This window comes from Schistocerca serialis, chromosome 2 (assembly GCF_023864345.2).
Source record: "Schistocerca serialis cubense isolate TAMUIC-IGC-003099 chromosome 2, iqSchSeri2.2, whole genome shotgun sequence".
NCBI lineage: Eukaryota > Metazoa > Arthropoda > Insecta > Orthoptera > Acrididae > Schistocerca > Schistocerca serialis.
The window spans coordinates 375,541,618-375,559,854 of record NC_064639.1 but is presented as its reverse complement, the minus strand read 5'-3'; the positions used below and the strand labels follow the sequence as shown (position 1 = coordinate 375,559,854).

Sequence of the window (18,237 nt, the reverse complement as noted above, 5' to 3'; positions counted from 1 at the left end):
GCTGAAATCAGTAAAATTTAGGCTTTCTTTTGGATGCAGTCTTATAGTTGAATGCGTTCTATTAGCTCACTCGAATTTTACTTAATATGTATTGCGCAATGTACGTCATTGTTCATAACTTTTAATAGGATGCATTTCCAATAAAACTAATTAGCTCATTACTTTCAGAATAGACATTATAATGTACTGAAATAATAGATTTTACTAGGGGAATTTTATTTAAACTATTTCTGAATTCTGTTCTATGAGGCTGAAGGCCACAGAATCTGTAGTCGGAATCTGAGTAGTGAAAATGAAAAAAAATAAAAGTTAATTGCTTAATTAAGTTACTGAAGAAGTGTAAAACCAAAACAGGATAGCAGTGGGAAACCCTGCTTCGTTACATACGTGCCTACTGTGCCACATTGAGTGAGGTGCAAGCATAGTTGAGATGTAAGAAATGTGAACCAGTAGACGCCTTTGTTGCAAGTGCATCATTTATATTTTATTAAGTATTAATTGACTCGGGGAAAGAACTTGTAATCTTTAGGCAGCTCATCATTTGCATAGAGCCTATCGGAAAAGTAGATTCTCCGAAGTCGGCAGTTGGCGTGCACTTGGACGCGCACTGTCTCGACGTAGGCGGTGCCGTAGGCCCGCCTCGTGATGTCGGCCAGATTGAAGCGGACCTCGTTCCAGTTGGGGTTGAGGCTCATGGGCATTGTGGCCGAAAATGGCTGCACACGGGTTGCCGACTGGTAGTTGCTCACACGGAATCGCCGCCGCATATTACTGTCATCAAGCACCTGCCAACAAATCGTCAGTGACCATCTGGATGCAATGACTGTCAGTCGAAATAAGTGTTTTATAAACACAGAGAGAGTTACTGTAACGTGGATACAAGAAGGTAAGTGAGCAATGTACTTCCTGAAAATGAAGTCACAGAATAAATGGAGACGTCATCAGTTTGTTCTCTGCCAGTCTTGCCCTCTTTGTTCCACACCATATGCTTTGGAAGCTCTCTTCTCGTATCTGGCAACGTAAGAGGACGATGTACATGGGGGCCCACATTTGCTCCTGATGCTCTCGCAATAATAATGACAATAACAAAGCAATCACTCATATAAATACATCGGCTACACCATTGCAATTTCATAACCACTTCTACAACCCTTTAGATCACATAACATCAAAAGATACAAAGAAAGTACATTGGAAAAAGAAAACACTACATGGCAAGTACCCGTATCATCTAACACAGCCACACATCGATCAAGACACATGCAACACATGGCTAAGAAAAGGCAATATATACAGTGAGACGGAAGTATTCATGATTGCAATACAGGATCAAACAATAAACACCAGATATTACAGCAAGAATATTGTTAAAGATCCCAATGCCATAACAGATAAATGCAGACTTTGCAAACAACAAATAGAAAAAGTAGATCACATCACAAGCGGATGTATAATACTAGCAAATACAGAATACACCAGAAGACATGACAATGTAGCAAAAATAACACATCAACAACTTGCCATACAACATAAACTAATAAAACAACACGTTCTCACATACAAGTATGCACCAAAAATGTACTGGAGAACGATGAATACAAATTATAATGGAACAGAACCATTATAACAGATAAAACAACACCACATAAGAAACCTGACATCATACTCACCAATAAAAAGAAGAAATTAACACAACTAATCGAAATATCCACACCCAATACAACAAATGTGTTGTTGTTGTGGTCTTCAGTCCTGAGACTGGTTTGATGCAGCTCTCCATGCTACTCTATCCTGTGCAAGCTTCTTCATCTCCCAGTACCTACTGCAACCGACATCCTTCTGAATCTGCTTAGTGTATTCATCTCTTGGTCTCCCTCTACGATTTTTACCCTCCACGCTGCCCTCCAATACTAAATTGGTGATCCCTTGATGCCTCAGAACATGTCCTACCAACCGATCCCTTCTTCCAGTCAAGTTATGCCACAAACTTCTCTGCTCCCCAATCCTATTCAATACTTCCTCATTAGTTATGTGATCTGCCCATCTAATCTTCAGCATTCTTCTGTAGCATCACATTTCGAAAGCTTCTATTCTCTTCTTGACCAAACTATTTACCGTCCATGTTTCACTTCCATACATGGCTACACTCCATACAAATACTTTCAGAAAGGACTTCCTGACACTTAAATCTATACTCGATGTTAACAAATTTCTCTTCTTCAGAAACGCTTTCCTTGCCATTGTCAGTCTACATTTTATATCCTCTCTACTTCGACCATCATCAGTTATTTTGCTCCCCAAATAGCAAAACTTCTTTACTAATTTAAGTGTCTCATTTCCCAATCTAATTCTCTCAGCATCACCCGACTTAATCCGACTACATTCCATTATCCTCGTTTTGCTTTTGATACAACAAATATACAGAAGAAAACAAAAGAAAAAATTGAAAAATACATCCAACTGACTGAGGCAGTCAAGGACATGTGACATCAGGATAAAGTTGACATTATACCAATTGTACTGTCAACTACAGGATTCATAGCACACAATATCCACCAGTACATCAACGCAATACAGCTACATCAAAATGTATATATACAACTACAGATATCTGTAATTATTGATACGTGTTCAATTACCCGAAAGTTCCTAAATGCAATGTAACATATACTGTACAGTTAAAAGGAAGTCACGCTTAATCAACGTCTGCGTCACTTTCCATTTTTAACCAGACATAACGTCTGAGAAAGGAAAGAAATAACAATAATGATTAGCAATCGACGGTGACGTTTCTTTTTGTATAACAGCACATCTATCTCTTTCCGTGAATATCATGAATCCGATAAAACATCAAATCCCCGACATCGCTGCGGCCGGAAGAGAGCCTGCAAGAACGGGACCAACTACGACTGAAGACAATCGTTCAATGTGAGAGAAGTGCAACCCTTTCGCAAATTGGTGCAGATTTCAATTTTGTGTCGTGTCAGTGAGCAAACCATTCAACGAAACATCATCAATAAGGGCTTTTGGAGCTGAAGGCCCACTCCTGTACCCTTGATGACTGCACGACACAAAGCTTTACGCCTCGCCTGGGCCCGTCAATACCAACTTTGGACTGTTGTTGACTAGAAACATGTAGCCTAGTCGGACGAGTCTCGTTTCAAATTGTATCGAGCAGATGGACGTGTACGTGAATGGAGACAATCTCATGAATACATGGACCTAGCGTGTCAGCAGGGGACTGATCAAGCCGGTGGAGGCTCTGTAATGCTGTGAGGTGTGTACAGTTGGAGTGATATGAAACCCGTGATACATCTATATACGACTCTGACAGATGACACGTACATAAGCATCCTGCCTGATCACCTGCACCCATTCATGTCCATTGTGCATTCAGACGGACTTGGACAATTCCAGCAGGACAATGCGAGACCACACAAGTCCAGAATTGCTACAGAGTGGCTCCATGGAACACTCTTCTAAATTTAAACACTTCCGCAGGCCATCAAACTCTCCAGACATGATCATTATTGAGTGTATTTGGGATGCCTTGCAACGTGCTGTTCAGAAGAGATTTCTATCTCCTCATACTCTTACGGATTTATGGACAGCCGTGCAGGATTCATGGCATCAATTTCCTCTAGCACTACTTCAGACATTGGTCGAATCTATGCCACGTCGTGTTGCGGCACTTCTGCGTGCTCACGGGGGCTCTGCACAATATTAGGCAGGTGTACCAGTTTCTTTGGCTCTTCGGTGTAAAACTAAACGCGAAAAAATCCCAAGTAATTTTAGTGTCTCATTATTGGTTAATTAGTCCTGAAATTCTCAAACTTTATCAGCTGTTTTTCTCAACGACGCCGCTACAAAATATCAGAGATCGTTGAAGAATCTGTATTATCTTTGCATGAGCATTTCAACTGTGCAGAATAACTGTTGCCATATGCAGGAAACCCTTCGTTTCTCTCTGTTCACTTGAAAGATACTCGAAACATATTCCTACTTGATGTGAAATGGAAACTGTATCGTAAGTTCCCTCTCCACTACAATAATGTAATACAACACGGTGCAGTATAGTACTGAAAACTGGAGACCAGTGGTCTCAAAATTTTATTCGTTCTCGTCTCTCTTAAAGTATCAAATGCTTCTGGGGCGCCGTATGTCAGAATATCTTAACTGGACACTAGCTTTGTAGGTGTACGTTTCAAGTACAGTACATACATTAATATGTCGAACATAACAACATCGCATGTACTTCTACAACAGATCGCGTGCATAAGCCCACGAATTTTTACGAGGGTGAGTCAAATGAAAACCTTAAATTTGTAATAACAAACCGAAAATTAGCGCCGTTATCCTGTAAGTTGGTAAGCGTGGTGTATAGGTGGCAGCATAGTGCAGATGCACACACACCGTCGCAGTTTCAGTATAAAGATGGCCGCCAACTTCGGGCTTGCACCATGGAAGAACAGCGTTCTGTTTTTCGGTTTTTGCATAGTGAAGGTGTGAAACCTATTGAAATTCATCGACGAATGAAGGTTCAGTACGGCGATACATGTTTGTCACAACAGCAAGTCTACGAATGGAGTAGGAAGTTCGCAAAGGTGTGACTTCAGTGGAAGATGCTCCTCATCCAGGTCAGGCACAACGACTTGTGACTCCACAGAACATTGCAGCAGTTGAAGCCATAGTGAAGGAAAACCGCTGAGTGACACTGAATGACGTTGCAGCATGTTTACAGATTACTCATGGATCAGCACACCACATAGTGCATGATGTGCTGCAGTTTCACAAAGTGTCTACAAGATGGGTGCCACGGTAACTGACTCCTGAAATGAGAGAACGACGTGTTGATGCTTGCGAAGAACTTCTTCGGCGCTTTGAACGAGAAGGTGATTGCTTCTTTGCAAGAATCGTTACTGGGGACGAAACCTGGGTTCACTTCCACCAACCGGAAACGAAGAGAGCGACCGAGGAATGGCGCCATTCCTCATCACAAAAGCCAAAGAAGTTTTGAACAGAACCATCAGCAGGGAAGGTTATGCTGACTCTCTTTTGGGACGAAAAAGGCGTCATTTTGGAGCATTACATGCCTAGAGCGACCACTGTGACCAGTGCATCACACACAGATCTCCTAAAAAATCATTTGCGGCCTGCAATCAAATCAAAGCGACGTGGATTGCCATCAGCAGGTGTCCTTTTGCAACATGACAATGCAAGGTCCCACACTGCCCGTACAACAGTTGCAACAATCACAGACCTGCATTTTGAGTGTCTTCCTCATCCACCATACTCACCAGACCTTGCCCCAAGTGATGTCCATATGATTGGACCACTCAAAGACGCAGTGGGAGGAAAGAAGTTCCGTTCTGATGAAGAGGTTCACCATGCGGTGCATGAGTGGTGGTGCAGACTACCAAAAGAATTTTTTTCTAAAGGAATTTATGCACTTTGTAAGCGCTGGAGGACTTGCATTGAGCGTGGGGGAGATTATGTTGAAAAGTGATACAGCTTAGTACCGCTTCTGCACAATAAACAATATTTAAAAAATATTTAAGACTTTCATTTGACTCACCCTCATATTCATTGTGCCTGTATAGATTACTGTTGCAGAACATGCCTAATAGTGGTATCCTTTACAGGATCGCTTTTGTGCACTGGGGCACTGTGGAGGCCTGAGTGGGGACCACTGCTGCTGATTGTTAGAACTACAGCAGAAAACTCAGTAAAGTGCTTGCCAGGGGTGTGCCGGATTAGGGAGAAATATACCTTTCTCTCTGTTCCTTCTTCCCCATTGCTGCCAAAGGTAAATGGTATTGGCCATCTGAAATAAATATTGGACAGCTGTAAGAAGATAACATGTGGTGTTATACACAAAGCAACATTGTGTCGATTGCAGTTTTATCTATTTTTAACAAGAGCATCAGGAACAAAAGTGAGTCCCCATGAGCAGCATTCTCCTGCCGTGCCAGAAGCGACAGACTTTTCTAACGAGGAAAGACAAATACTAAAGAATACAATCTGTGGTGGTGAAATGTCTTTTTATACTCCTAGTAAAAACATAAAGAATTAAAAAAGTATATGATAACAGAGACTATAAGATATTTCTATTAAGTGGAGAAGAAAATCTCTTGTGCCAAAGCTCCTCACAGCAAGCAGGAGAGGAATCTAATTTTCTTAATCTGTTGTCACATTAAGGAGATTACTGCATATAATGGGAATCGGATGGAAGAGGTGTTCTTGCAATTTTGATAGGGCCGCAGAATATAGTCGCCTGACGACTGAAATACTTGAGCAGCATCAGAATTTTTATTTCTCTGAACTAACATATTGTTCATTTAGATAAATCTTGCCAGGGAAATAATATTACATTTAGTATACACTGGCAGAACAAAAGTATTGTGGATGTCACTACAAGTAGCAGTTCATACAACAGACACAATTGTTCATGCAAGTCCCAGCTACAGAGAACACAGAGACAAAGAATTTGACGGTTGTCACTGAAGTATCACTACACTGAAGAGGTGTAATGGTTTAATGTACACAGCCTGATAAAAAAAATGAAGCACCAAGTAGACAAGGAGAAAACGAAATGAAACTTCACTGATTCACGGGGTATGTGATGTTATTTCATTGATTACAAATTAGAGTCAAATTCATAATGAACTTGGCATTAAGAGCGCACTTATCAGTAAGACGTTACCTCCCCTTCTGGCCTGGACGCATGCACTCTTTCCGTTGGGAAGGGTGTCATAACATTATGCAGACAGTTCATAGAGACACAAGCCATGTGTGGACAATGATTATCCTGTTGAAAACTGGCACCACGGTATTGTCACACGAGAGGTAACAAATGAGAATGCAAGATCTATGTGGCATACCGTTGTGTTGTCAGAATTCCCTCAATCACTAACAGTTATGTTCTTCTCCATGATGGCAGGAGAAATACCGTCGTGCTTCTCGAAACCAGTGTAAGAATATGACCTCTCCCTTGGTCACTGCCATGGTCGCCAAAGATGGTCACCTGGAGTGGTGCAGAACTGTGATTAATTGCTGAGCACAATGCAAGGCCATTCATCAGCAGCCCATGCTTCCCACTCACAACGCACCTCAACAGTTTTTGTGTTGTCAGTCTACTCATGGGATGGTAATTCCCTATTCTGGCTGCTACTATTAGTCTCCAAACAGTGGTGTGGCATGACACAAAATGTTTTAGGTAATCTGTTACCTGTTCTACAATAGAAGGCACTCTTATGGGAATCGTCACCTTAGTGTGCACGAGTAATGAGTGAATGAGCAAATATCTGTCAGGTACATTATGTATGTAGATTATGGACAGTTGGGAATGTAGGTCTCACGTGAACAGTGCAAGGGATAAGTCCCTGCAGTCGCACTATTCATGTGTGTCCTCTGTGGCTCAGATGGATAGAGCGTCTGTCATGTAAGCAGGAGATCCCAGGTTCGAGTCCCAGTCAGGGCACACATTTTCAGCTGTCCCCATCGAGGTATATCAACAACACTTGTCGGCAGCTGAGGGTTTCAATTAATTATCATTTATTCTAGAGAAGCTGCACAGTCATCAATGGTATCTGTTCTTTCGAGAGCAGTTACTATCTTCATATATAGTTAAAGGCTATCCAGCCATTAACCTTCGTCTGTGCGAATGCACACAGGTTGCTCGAACTCTTACGTGAATTGTCAACTTAGTGTGCGCAAGTAATGAGTGGATGGGCAAATATCTAATAGGTACATTATGTATGTAGATTGTGGGCAGTTGGGAATGCCTGTCTAATGGGAAGCGTGCAAGGGATAAGTCCCTGCAGTCGCACTATTTTTCTGTGTCCTCAGTGGCTCAAATAGACAGAGCGTCTTCCATGTAAGCAGGAGATCCTGGGTTCGAGTCCCAGTTGGGGCACACATTTTCAGCTGTCCCTATCGAGGTATATCAACAACACCTGTCAGCAGCTGAGGGTTTCAGTTAATTATCATTCATTTTTGTTTGTTTTCCTTACAATTTCTATGTCAAAAATCAGTACCTATGACAATTTCTCTCTGTGAAACACATCTTCTCCTCTTGTTACGATTCTGTCTTTCTCTATTTGTCAGTCGCCAAACTCTTTTCCTCATCATTTCTGGTATTATACTACATCCATAAACTCCTGTTTATCTTTTACCACTCTGTTCTCTCATGTCTATCTCTGCCTAGGCCCAATGTGTCTATCTACCTGCTTGTAAATTATCTGTGTTATTTTACTCTTCATGCACAAATACATACAGTGTTGCTTTTTTCTGGTGTAGTTATATGACCAACATTACAACCTATGGAAATATTTCGCTCGATATGAAATTACAGCATTGGTTGCTCAAAACAATAATTTGAAGGTCACGACACTGATTAATTGAGGCTATGGATCAGTCCATCAAGAGTGTTCACACACAGCATATAGACGTCTGTTGACGGAAATGGGGCAGTGTGACCTACTGATTAAATGCAGCAGTGTGACCTACACTAAGTAACACCATACTTAGTGCCATTATTATAACTATTCTCATATTACTATTATTATTATTGTTATTATTATCTGTTCATTAAGGTGTATACAGTTTTCACTATTTAGAGCAATCATTAATATTTTTAGTGGTTGTTTATGTATGAAAAAAAATGTTGGTCTTATTGCTGATTCATGCATTGGAATCGATATGGGGAAATGTATTTTTAAGGAAGGAAAGGCTGGAGCGAAATCCCTTTGTATGTAGGAGGTTAGTGAGCGCATAAAAATAAAGGACGTAGCAGTGTGTACTGAGCTTTCCAAGACAGAAAAGACCAATCTGTCAGTTACTATACTTTAGACTACCAGCACCTTGAGTGGAAACGAGCCTAATTATCTTGAGTTTTACTGTCACTATACCTCAGATTGACGCAAAAGCAGAATACTGCTCTCTGAAATATTTGTTCAGTGCTTTATCGTGTTCGCATATAGAAAGAAGAATTATATTAGAGCAATCTATATGCTGGACTATTTGTGAAATACTAGTCAACGTTATCATCACCATAGTTCAAGGCATCGTTGCCTCCAGGGAATGGACAGTTTCATTAGATTTGTCAAAGTGCATGACTCAATATCTTCTTTGCTGTGATATAATACTTATTGTCAATTAGTTCTCTGTGTTTTAAGACAGTTACAACCTTAGCACATAACTTGTGGTAGTATTCATTTTGTAATCCCAACTGGTGCTTGAGTGTGAATAATGTTGAAACTAACTGTAAAAGCACTGTTTGATTTTCTTAATTATAATAAGACCTAAAAATATGAGTAAAGTTACTGGTTTAAGAAAGATTGAATGTATCTTATTCCATTCTGTTTTGAAGCCACTCTTCAATAAGTAATTGATACAGAGGTTGAATATGGTGTAATGCATTTCTGCCTCAAGAGTGTTCCAAACAAGTGTTGCCAGGTATCATTACATTGAAAGGACCTCCAACTTACAGAAGTAGGTTTGCTCATTGCTTGAATAGATAACACAAGAGACATATTCCTTCAAAGCTAGATAGTTTAGTTAGCATACGTTATTGTGAGGGATTGGTTTGATAATCTATTAATATGCCATTTTAGAGACTACATAGATGCTGTTAATGCTGATAAATTTATCGAAGTTGTCCACCACCGAGATAAATGCTAGAAGGTTCCATTTTATCTAATGAATTCCTGTAGTTTAAAATTGTTAACACTTATTTCAAAATTATACATCCTATGTGGACTGGAGACCATAATTTAGCCTGCTTATAGATAACTACAAATGCTAAACAAATCCTTGCTCAAACGATGCCATGGAATATACATTCTCCTGTGTAAAATAATGTTGTGTTTTGGAGATGAAACCAATGGTCCAAGTGCTTAAAATCCTTTAGTTACACAATCACTGTAATAAAGCCCATAAAATAGTCTCACTAACTTCTTGTTATAGTAATACATTAAAGGGATGATATACATTGTGACTCTATTTACACAGTACGCAACGTTATTTTCACAACCACATACAAACTCTAGGGACTGATACATTTGAGGATTCTTGGTGAGAGTATCCTTAAAAAAATTTTTTAACCTTTCAGTTTATTAATTGTGTTAGGTTGTTGCTGTGCAAGAAAGACCTCTCTTTTTATTTTCCTTCCATCTTAATTGCAGATGTCTGATGATAGCAGTAGCCAAAAAGTTGTAATAAATAAAGAATTTTTAATAAGCGATCTCTGTGGTTTTATTCAGAAAATATTCACAATGATCATGAACTCATAGAGGAAATTCATTTTGTATATGAATAAGTCAATATTTGCTTATAAGTGACAAAATCAAGGCCCAGAGTAGTAAAATTGATGAACAGAGCATTGAAACTGGATATCAAAGTAGCAAAATAGTAAAACTGATGCCCAGTGCAATAAGACAGACATTAATTTCAGAAAAGTGGACTCATAGCCAAAAATATATGAGTGCTGAATAAAGAAATTAAAAGTATTAAAGTAGAAATGGAGAATCTGAACTCAAATGTTGCAAATACGTAGGTTCAGATAAATGACACCAACTGGAGAAAATCCAGAAGTGTTGAACTTGTGATTCAAATAAAGATAAAAGGTGCTTGCCTTAAAGCAGAAATATTAGGGGAAAAAGGAACTGAAGTTTCAAATTTGAGGAAGATTGTTTCAAGTAATGAAGGCATACTGCATAAACATGTAGATGTTTGTGAAGAAAGGTGGCCCATGTAGACTTTATAAAGAACAGCAAAAGAATACTACCTGGCAATCTGACTGATGAAGAAATGATTAACACTGTAATAACAGCACTTGCAGGAGATTTGAAACATTGGTGTCTGATTTTACGTACAGACCAGACGACTTTCAATAATTTTTTAAAGAGTAGTGGTCTGAACAAACACAGGATTGTTTGCTGCCGGAGTTTATTATGACCAGGATGCATAATAACTGGGGAAGAAACACTATGAGAGAGTTTTGTTAAAACAGGGGCCGAAAATTGTTGCACCTTAGAAATAGGCTTCAGAGTCCGTAACTGTCTGGAATCTTCGGTAAAAACTCCCAAAAGATACAAGAGCTACATAAGTAGTAACCACAAAAGGTTTTCTGCATTTCCTGAACGTGGGAAGGACAAAGATAATTGGTGTGAAAATCGTAATTTTCGTCAGAATAATAATGTGGAGATGTTAGAGACAATTTTGAGAGACATAGGAGAAGATTTGGGCCATTTCATGACAATAAGCGTTACATGGAAAGCAATTTCGCATGTAGAGTGGGCTGGCTCAGCAATAAGAAACAAGGATATTACAGAAGCAGAAGTTAGTGTAGCAAAAATCAGAAAAAAGCGAAATGAGAGGCTTTGTGTTGGATATGCATAATAATAAGCTGGTACTGGCAAGTGACCATGAGTATGCTACCGCAATGAATGCGTATGTATGAGTGGAGCAGACCAGTCAGCTGTGTCTGAGAAAAAAGTAGCTATGATACCTTGGCAGAGGGTTGACGTCATTGGAGTAAGCAATGAACTAGCTTCACAGAAACCAGATGTAATGTCAGTCATGAATGAACATATGCAAGTAGTCAAAGAAATGACATGCTGTAACAGCAGTTCATCTGATGTCAGAATAAATGATACCAGTAAAAATGAATAATTGTGAGGAATGCATAATCGATTAGAAGCAATCTAGAGAGATTTCAAGCTCTGCTAATAAAAGGGCATGCAGAGGGAAGTGATGAAGGGATTAATGAGATTTGAAAAGAAAAGGAAGGTTGTTCATAACATAATGATACACAATATGAAGGAAGATGGGGGAAGAGCAAAAGAGAGCATTGTACAAAGAACTCAAGCTGTTAATGATGGAAATGTTGAGCTTATTGAGACAGAGGGTGCTGAGAAAAGTATGTGGACAGCTAATGAAAATAAATTGTTGTTAAGGAATATCGCAAAAAATATGTGAATTCATGGTGTTGTTGTCAGCTTTCCTTGTTAATGAAGTAAATTTAAAAGAACAAGGGTGGGAGGAAAGACATCATACAAAGTAAAAAATCGTCATCATCAGAGCCAACTATGACAAAAATGGTCGTGAAGGGGTCGATATTATAAGAAGTAATAGTATAAAGCCAGCTGTGTTGCTGTCAGTTCAAAAACCTGCAGTAATAACTGATCCAGAGAGTACAAAGCCACTGGATAAGGTCTTATATACGTCACTAAATAAATGCAGCAGAAGATATTGTGAAATAAAACCAAAAAAGTCTTCAGAGAAAACATATTGATGATGAATAATTCCTGGAATGACTTAAAGATCAAACAAGATTTATGGTGGATGGCTCTAGAAAATATCAAAACATATATACTATAAAAGATGCTCACACAACAGAAATGTGGAATTGTAAAAGTCATGTGTTATGGGATACAAGTTCGTGGTTTTCTCAGTCTTTTTTTTTAATATATAAAAAGTAAACCAAAACTCGTTACAATGTCAGCATTCGCTGAGTTGCTACTCATCATAGCGTAGAGATACTTAGTCGAAAACAGGCACAACGAAAAGAGTGCCAAATAAAGCTTTTGGCCAAACAGACCTTCATCAGAACAGACAAGAAGCACACCCCCCCACCCCACCCCCCACACACACGCCTACACGGTTTGCACACACCTGATCAGAGTATCTAGCTGCCAAAGCCAGATAGTCTGCAGCTGTGTGTGTCTGATTACATTTGTGTGAGTGTGTATATGTGTGTCTATCGTCTATTCTGATGATGGCTTTGTTTGATAGTCTTTTTTTTGTTCCTATCTGCGACTCAGGATCTCTGCTTTGTGATGAGTAGCAATGATGAGTATCTTTTTCTTAATATTGACATCAGTTTTTAGTGATTCTGAAATTTAGAGCTGAATTTGTTACAAGTTTTAATTGGCTCGTTAAACAGAAAGTAGCCATTGATTGTAAAGCAGAACTATTAATACTGTCACGGTACCAAGGGGTTTAAAATTAGCATTTGAAGAACTAGAGTGTAACAATTAACCACACTACAAATATTTAAAAATTGAAATTAATTTTAGCAGTGCTGGCATGGATAGCACTTCTGAAAGTTATCATCTGCAAAATCTGATTACTTTTAATCAAGAGGATGACTAATTAAAGGCAATAATAAACGAACACATGATCTTATAGAAGTACAAAAATCTAAATTGTGTGACATATTGAGTAAGAACAGGGAAGAGGTCGAAAAGAACTTCATATACGCTATGGAAGTAATACTGTATGAAGCTTTTTTTGACAACCATATCCAGTTCCATCAACTAAGAAAGAAGCAGTTCAACAAGATATCAATAAAATGTCAGAATGAGGTGTGATTGAAAGGGTGATAGTCCGTACAAATACCTATTTATCATTGAAAATGAATAAAAAAAGGTATGCAAGAGGGTGGTGACATACACAAACCTATGTGCTTCCAGAGAGTGGCATGCAACTACAATATGAAGTATCTGGGAATGGGATGTGTGCATCATAAATTACAATGAAACATTAAGTTATAATGTATGACATGACAGATGCCATGTCATATAACATGATGCTATGTGTCATTATGCAACATGACATCACATATCATGTTACTTTACCTGACAAAATACATTATATAACGTGATGTGTACTAATACTAACAAGTTAACAAGCGGGAATATGTCAAGATATTTTGATTTAAATGTCTTTGAAGCTGCAAGATAAGCCGAAAATCTAGTTCCCTTCTTTTACATCCTCAACTCTGCCCAGAACATATTCGCCTTTTTTGTATTATAGAAGCATTTTTCATCCTGGTAATAATACTGTTGATGCTACTGCTTGGACAAAACTCAATTTAATTAATTATTCACTTATTTTCATGTTTTTTTATTTGTTAAAAGAGGCATTAATGAGAGTTAGCTGATCTCCAGTCCTGCTGAAACTGCATATCAGGAATCTGATGAAACTGACATGTTCATTCCTAACTTTAGTGTTCATAGAGGGGGGTTTTGTAGAGTTGCTGGTCATTAAAAATATGAGAATTATTACCTCTATAAATGGGGTATGAGCCTAATAGCTTAGGTCCCTTGCCATTTTATGATATTACATTAAGGTATGTGATACACATTAGTTTTTGATACTAAAGGAGGTAAGTTAATCTTATCTTTTGTAATATTTAATGATGGTAATATTATTAATATCTTTATCTTATCAACATAAATCTTCATATAAACATGCCATTATTTTTGGTTATTCAATTAATAAATTAAAAATTTTGTTGCTTACTTGTATTTTTCTTTTAAGGTAGTTAATATTTTTATTTGAAAAGTAAAATTTTTCCATTTTTATATTTTTAATAAAAATAAATCAATTAAATGTTTCATTAAAAGTTTTATTTAATTAATTAATAGTTATAATTGATAACAATCAATTAATTAATAGATGGTTTCCAATTATAAATATATCAAAAACTGCATACATATTTTTTAGAGAAATGAAACAATTATATAATAAAATACTTTTAGTAATGTAATTAAATATTTTATATAACATATGAGTTGTAATAAATATAATTCTTTTATTTACCTGAATAACAATTAAAATAATTAATTATATTAATTATAATACTATAATTATAAATTATTTAAATACATATATTAACATATGTATTACTTAATATGATATATGTAGTTGCACATAAGTATATGCAACTAAATATTTTTCTTTCTTTATTAATAACTGTAAATAACAATTAAATAATGCAACCATAATATAATATATTTATTGAGACACTAGCTCCATATATCCTTTTTACACACAATATAGAATTTGTTGTGCTTATATAGATGCCGTATTCTGTTTCTTCTTTTTTATTTTTCTTTAATAATTTTGTTATTTTGTTAACTAATTAATTTAGGTTAGTTTTTAAAAGTTTATCTATGTTTCAAAATGTTTTATTGTTGCTTCTTTATTCAAGTCTTCATAACGTAAATATTTTTTGCTTTAGTTATTTGTCTCAGTTACCAACTTGAAGTGCTAAACATGAATTGAACTAACTTAGAGATCTTTTCTTCACATCAAATTAATTTATTTTAACTGATGAACTAGAGGAAGAGTACTTGTAATGTTAGACCATGCATCCTCTGAATCATTGCCAACCTGAAATTACACTCAAGACCACAGACTGTCATGTTGCTTACCATTATTTCAATAGAAAAATACTTCTTAAGGTTTTTAAGAACAAGTACAAGGAAAGGTAAACCAATAGCCAAGGACTCTGATTTATCTTCAGGGCATGTTATGTATGTTGTCGCCACATTCCTCCCTTCAATGTGTAACACCAAAGATTTTGTGTCTTCATCTAACACTCTCCGTATGTGTCCATTCCTAACCTGAAATACAAAACGTCATCATTAAGATAAGAGTCGTTAGTAGAAGACATTTACACTTCCTTTAGTGGGTCAATCCATGCGAGATAATATTAACAGAACAACAGAAATACACACATTACCATCACACTCATATAACAAAACAGAAATATTCATTTCTTTTGCCAGTATTCCTTTTCAGTAGTGATGAAGTGTTGTGTTAAAACTGGCAAAGCACTGGTGAGGGGAAGATGAGCAGGTTGCTGAATGCATATATAATTCATTAAATACATGTGCTCAGGTGATAAAGTGGCAGTGTATGATTTAAAATGCATAATGACCCTGTAAAACCTTGAAAGGCACATTTTGTAATATGACATGTACTCTAGTTGTTGTATTCCAAAATGTTCCTTTCAATTAATATTTTTGAATGATGACACTGGCATATTTTTGCCTCTTTGTCGCTTGAGGAGTTTCATATAGAATGTGGCTTAATAAATGAACCTAAAATAAATATCGAGGTGGTTTTCTTAATGTTCATATTAATCAGTTGTTGATATATAATGAGATCAAATATTAACTTTTAACTTCCTTCCAGTTGTTTGAGTAAGGTAATGCATATATGCCCTCAGACACGTTTTCTGTGTGACAAATGATGAGCATTCAGCATAAAAAGGAACTCGGGAAAAAATTTTATAAAGCCACAGCATTTACAAGAATGTGGAAGTATCATATTTTTATTCCTATGAGTATAGCCATAGGTAAGGCAAAAGATTTTCTGGTGTTAGACCTTTTGATGTTCATACAATTCAAGTGAACCCAGATATAGATGACATTGTTTGAAATAGATTACGGGACCTGTTACTTGTCATTATGACAACACATGATAAATGGCTTCTGTGTTATCAAAAGATTGGAAAGGAGAAATAACCTCTTATTTATGCATCCTCATGGACCAGGTCTTTCTTTTTCATGCCACAGAAGACCAGTGAGACTGACTCTTTATATTTTATAAATTAAATCCCACAACAGCCACTGGAAGGACATGTACACCATCAAAATGAAGATATGCAAGCTTCACAGGTTACATTTGAAAAGAGTATGTTGATACATCAATATTCTGTCATTATTGCTCAGCAAAATTAGGTTATGTCATTTAAAAGAGAACTGAAATATATGATCTTAGACTCTAATAAGATTGTTATTGAATCACCATAACGTTTCACTTGTTGAAGCATAGTAAGAAGTTTGTCATTGTAAGGCAATCAATTAACACATATCAGCATCCTCACTGTTCATAATACTGATAATATTTATCTATTTTTAATATAGGAGTATAATAAGTAGATTACTCAAGAGTCTTTTTTGACCAGGCGTTCTTATGATCAGTGTTAAAAGATTTTCATTATTAACATGAAAAAGCCAAATCTAAATTTAAATTTACAATTCTAATAAAGTACTAAACTGATTGCCATTAAATAAAAACAATAATGATTTCACAGTGTTACTTTGTATTTGACATTTCAGGTTTGAATTACAACTTAGCAGTAAGTCTATGCACTAACAATGTAATATGTTCCCATTGGAAGAAAATCTTGAAATTTGGCAAACAAATTAACACACAGAATACAACTAACAAATGTTTTTTACTCAAACAAAAAATTCAGTTTAGGAGTAGCCAAAACTCAAAAAACCGATTTAGAAAAATTCATCATTGTTATGAATATTGTGATAGAGCACATACCTTAATGCTTAAAAAACAGAATACAATTTTACAAATTTTAGGTCTGTAAGTCAAATAGTTTTTGAGATATGGTGATTTTTAAGGTTTCAAAATGTAATGAAATAAACTTAATTTTGGAAGTTTTAGAAATTAGTAATTCGTAAGTAAAGATTCAAAATAATTTTAACTTAGGATTTTACATGCCAACAAGTACTGCTACAAATGTACAAAAAAATCATCAAAATCTGAGATCTCAAGGAGTTGATTATACATTAATTTTGCATTGTCAATGGTAGCCTTAGATTTATCCTTGTTCACTGCCTGTTAACGATCTACAATGTATAATGGCCAAAAATTTAAATAACAAAACGTTATGTAACTAAATACACAAACCTCTGCTCATACCTTTTGGATGTAGTAAGATCATTTGTAATCATTCACTCATATGAAATTAAAGCAGTATTTTAATTTTCACTGGCAGTTTACATTACTTTATCTTATCTTAAAATGAATCTTATTTATTGAAGGTTTTGTAGGAGAACTCATTTTTAGTGAAGATGATATACATTAATCTCATATAGACTGACCAATGCATCTTCTGTGCAAAGCTAAATACAAGATAATATATTGTGAAATAGCAAAATTTTCCAAAACAGAGTTAAATGTACTAAAATCTGTCTAATTTTCTGGTAACATTTACGAGACATTTGCTTGATTTCTAACAGGAGCACCTTCCTAACACTAGAATGTGACCTCTGATGTACAAACACAGAGCAGTACCTGAAACTCATGCACTGTGCAGGACTGGTACTCTTGCTATGTGGTGACACATTTTATCATTCCATCTGAAAACAAGATGTTTATGCTGATATCTCTGCAATTATAATAGCTATGGAAAGAGAGTATACATCATTTAGTGAGGACTTTCTCATAGTTTATCTGGGCGAAATGAGATATTTGGGATGAACAGCCTATCTAAAGACACGCTCTCTCTCTCTCTCTCTCTCTCTCTCTCTCTCTCTCTCTCTCTCTATTGGTCTCTCTCTCTCCCTCTCTCTCTATTCATTCTTGACAGAGCTAGCCAACGTCAGAGCTTCGTGACTTGGGAACTTAAGAAGTTTTCTC

At 36.6% G+C, this 18,237-nt stretch overlaps 1 protein-coding gene across 1 annotated transcript in view; it reads right to left on the bottom strand.

Moving 5' to 3' along the window:
• Positions 1 to 494: 494 nt before the first annotated feature.
• LOC126456006 (cilia- and flagella-associated protein 20-like) overlaps positions 495 to 18,237 on the bottom strand; it is a 31,141-nt gene continuing 13,398 nt past the window's right edge. Inside the window, exons 2-3 of the mRNA XM_050091762.1 lie at positions 15,222 to 15,413; positions 495 to 785 (exon numbers count right to left, since the gene is read on the bottom strand). Coding sequence (XP_049947719.1) covers positions 495 to 785; positions 15,222 to 15,413 — 483 coding nt within the window. The remainder of the gene's footprint in view (positions 786 to 15,221; positions 15,414 to 18,237) is intronic.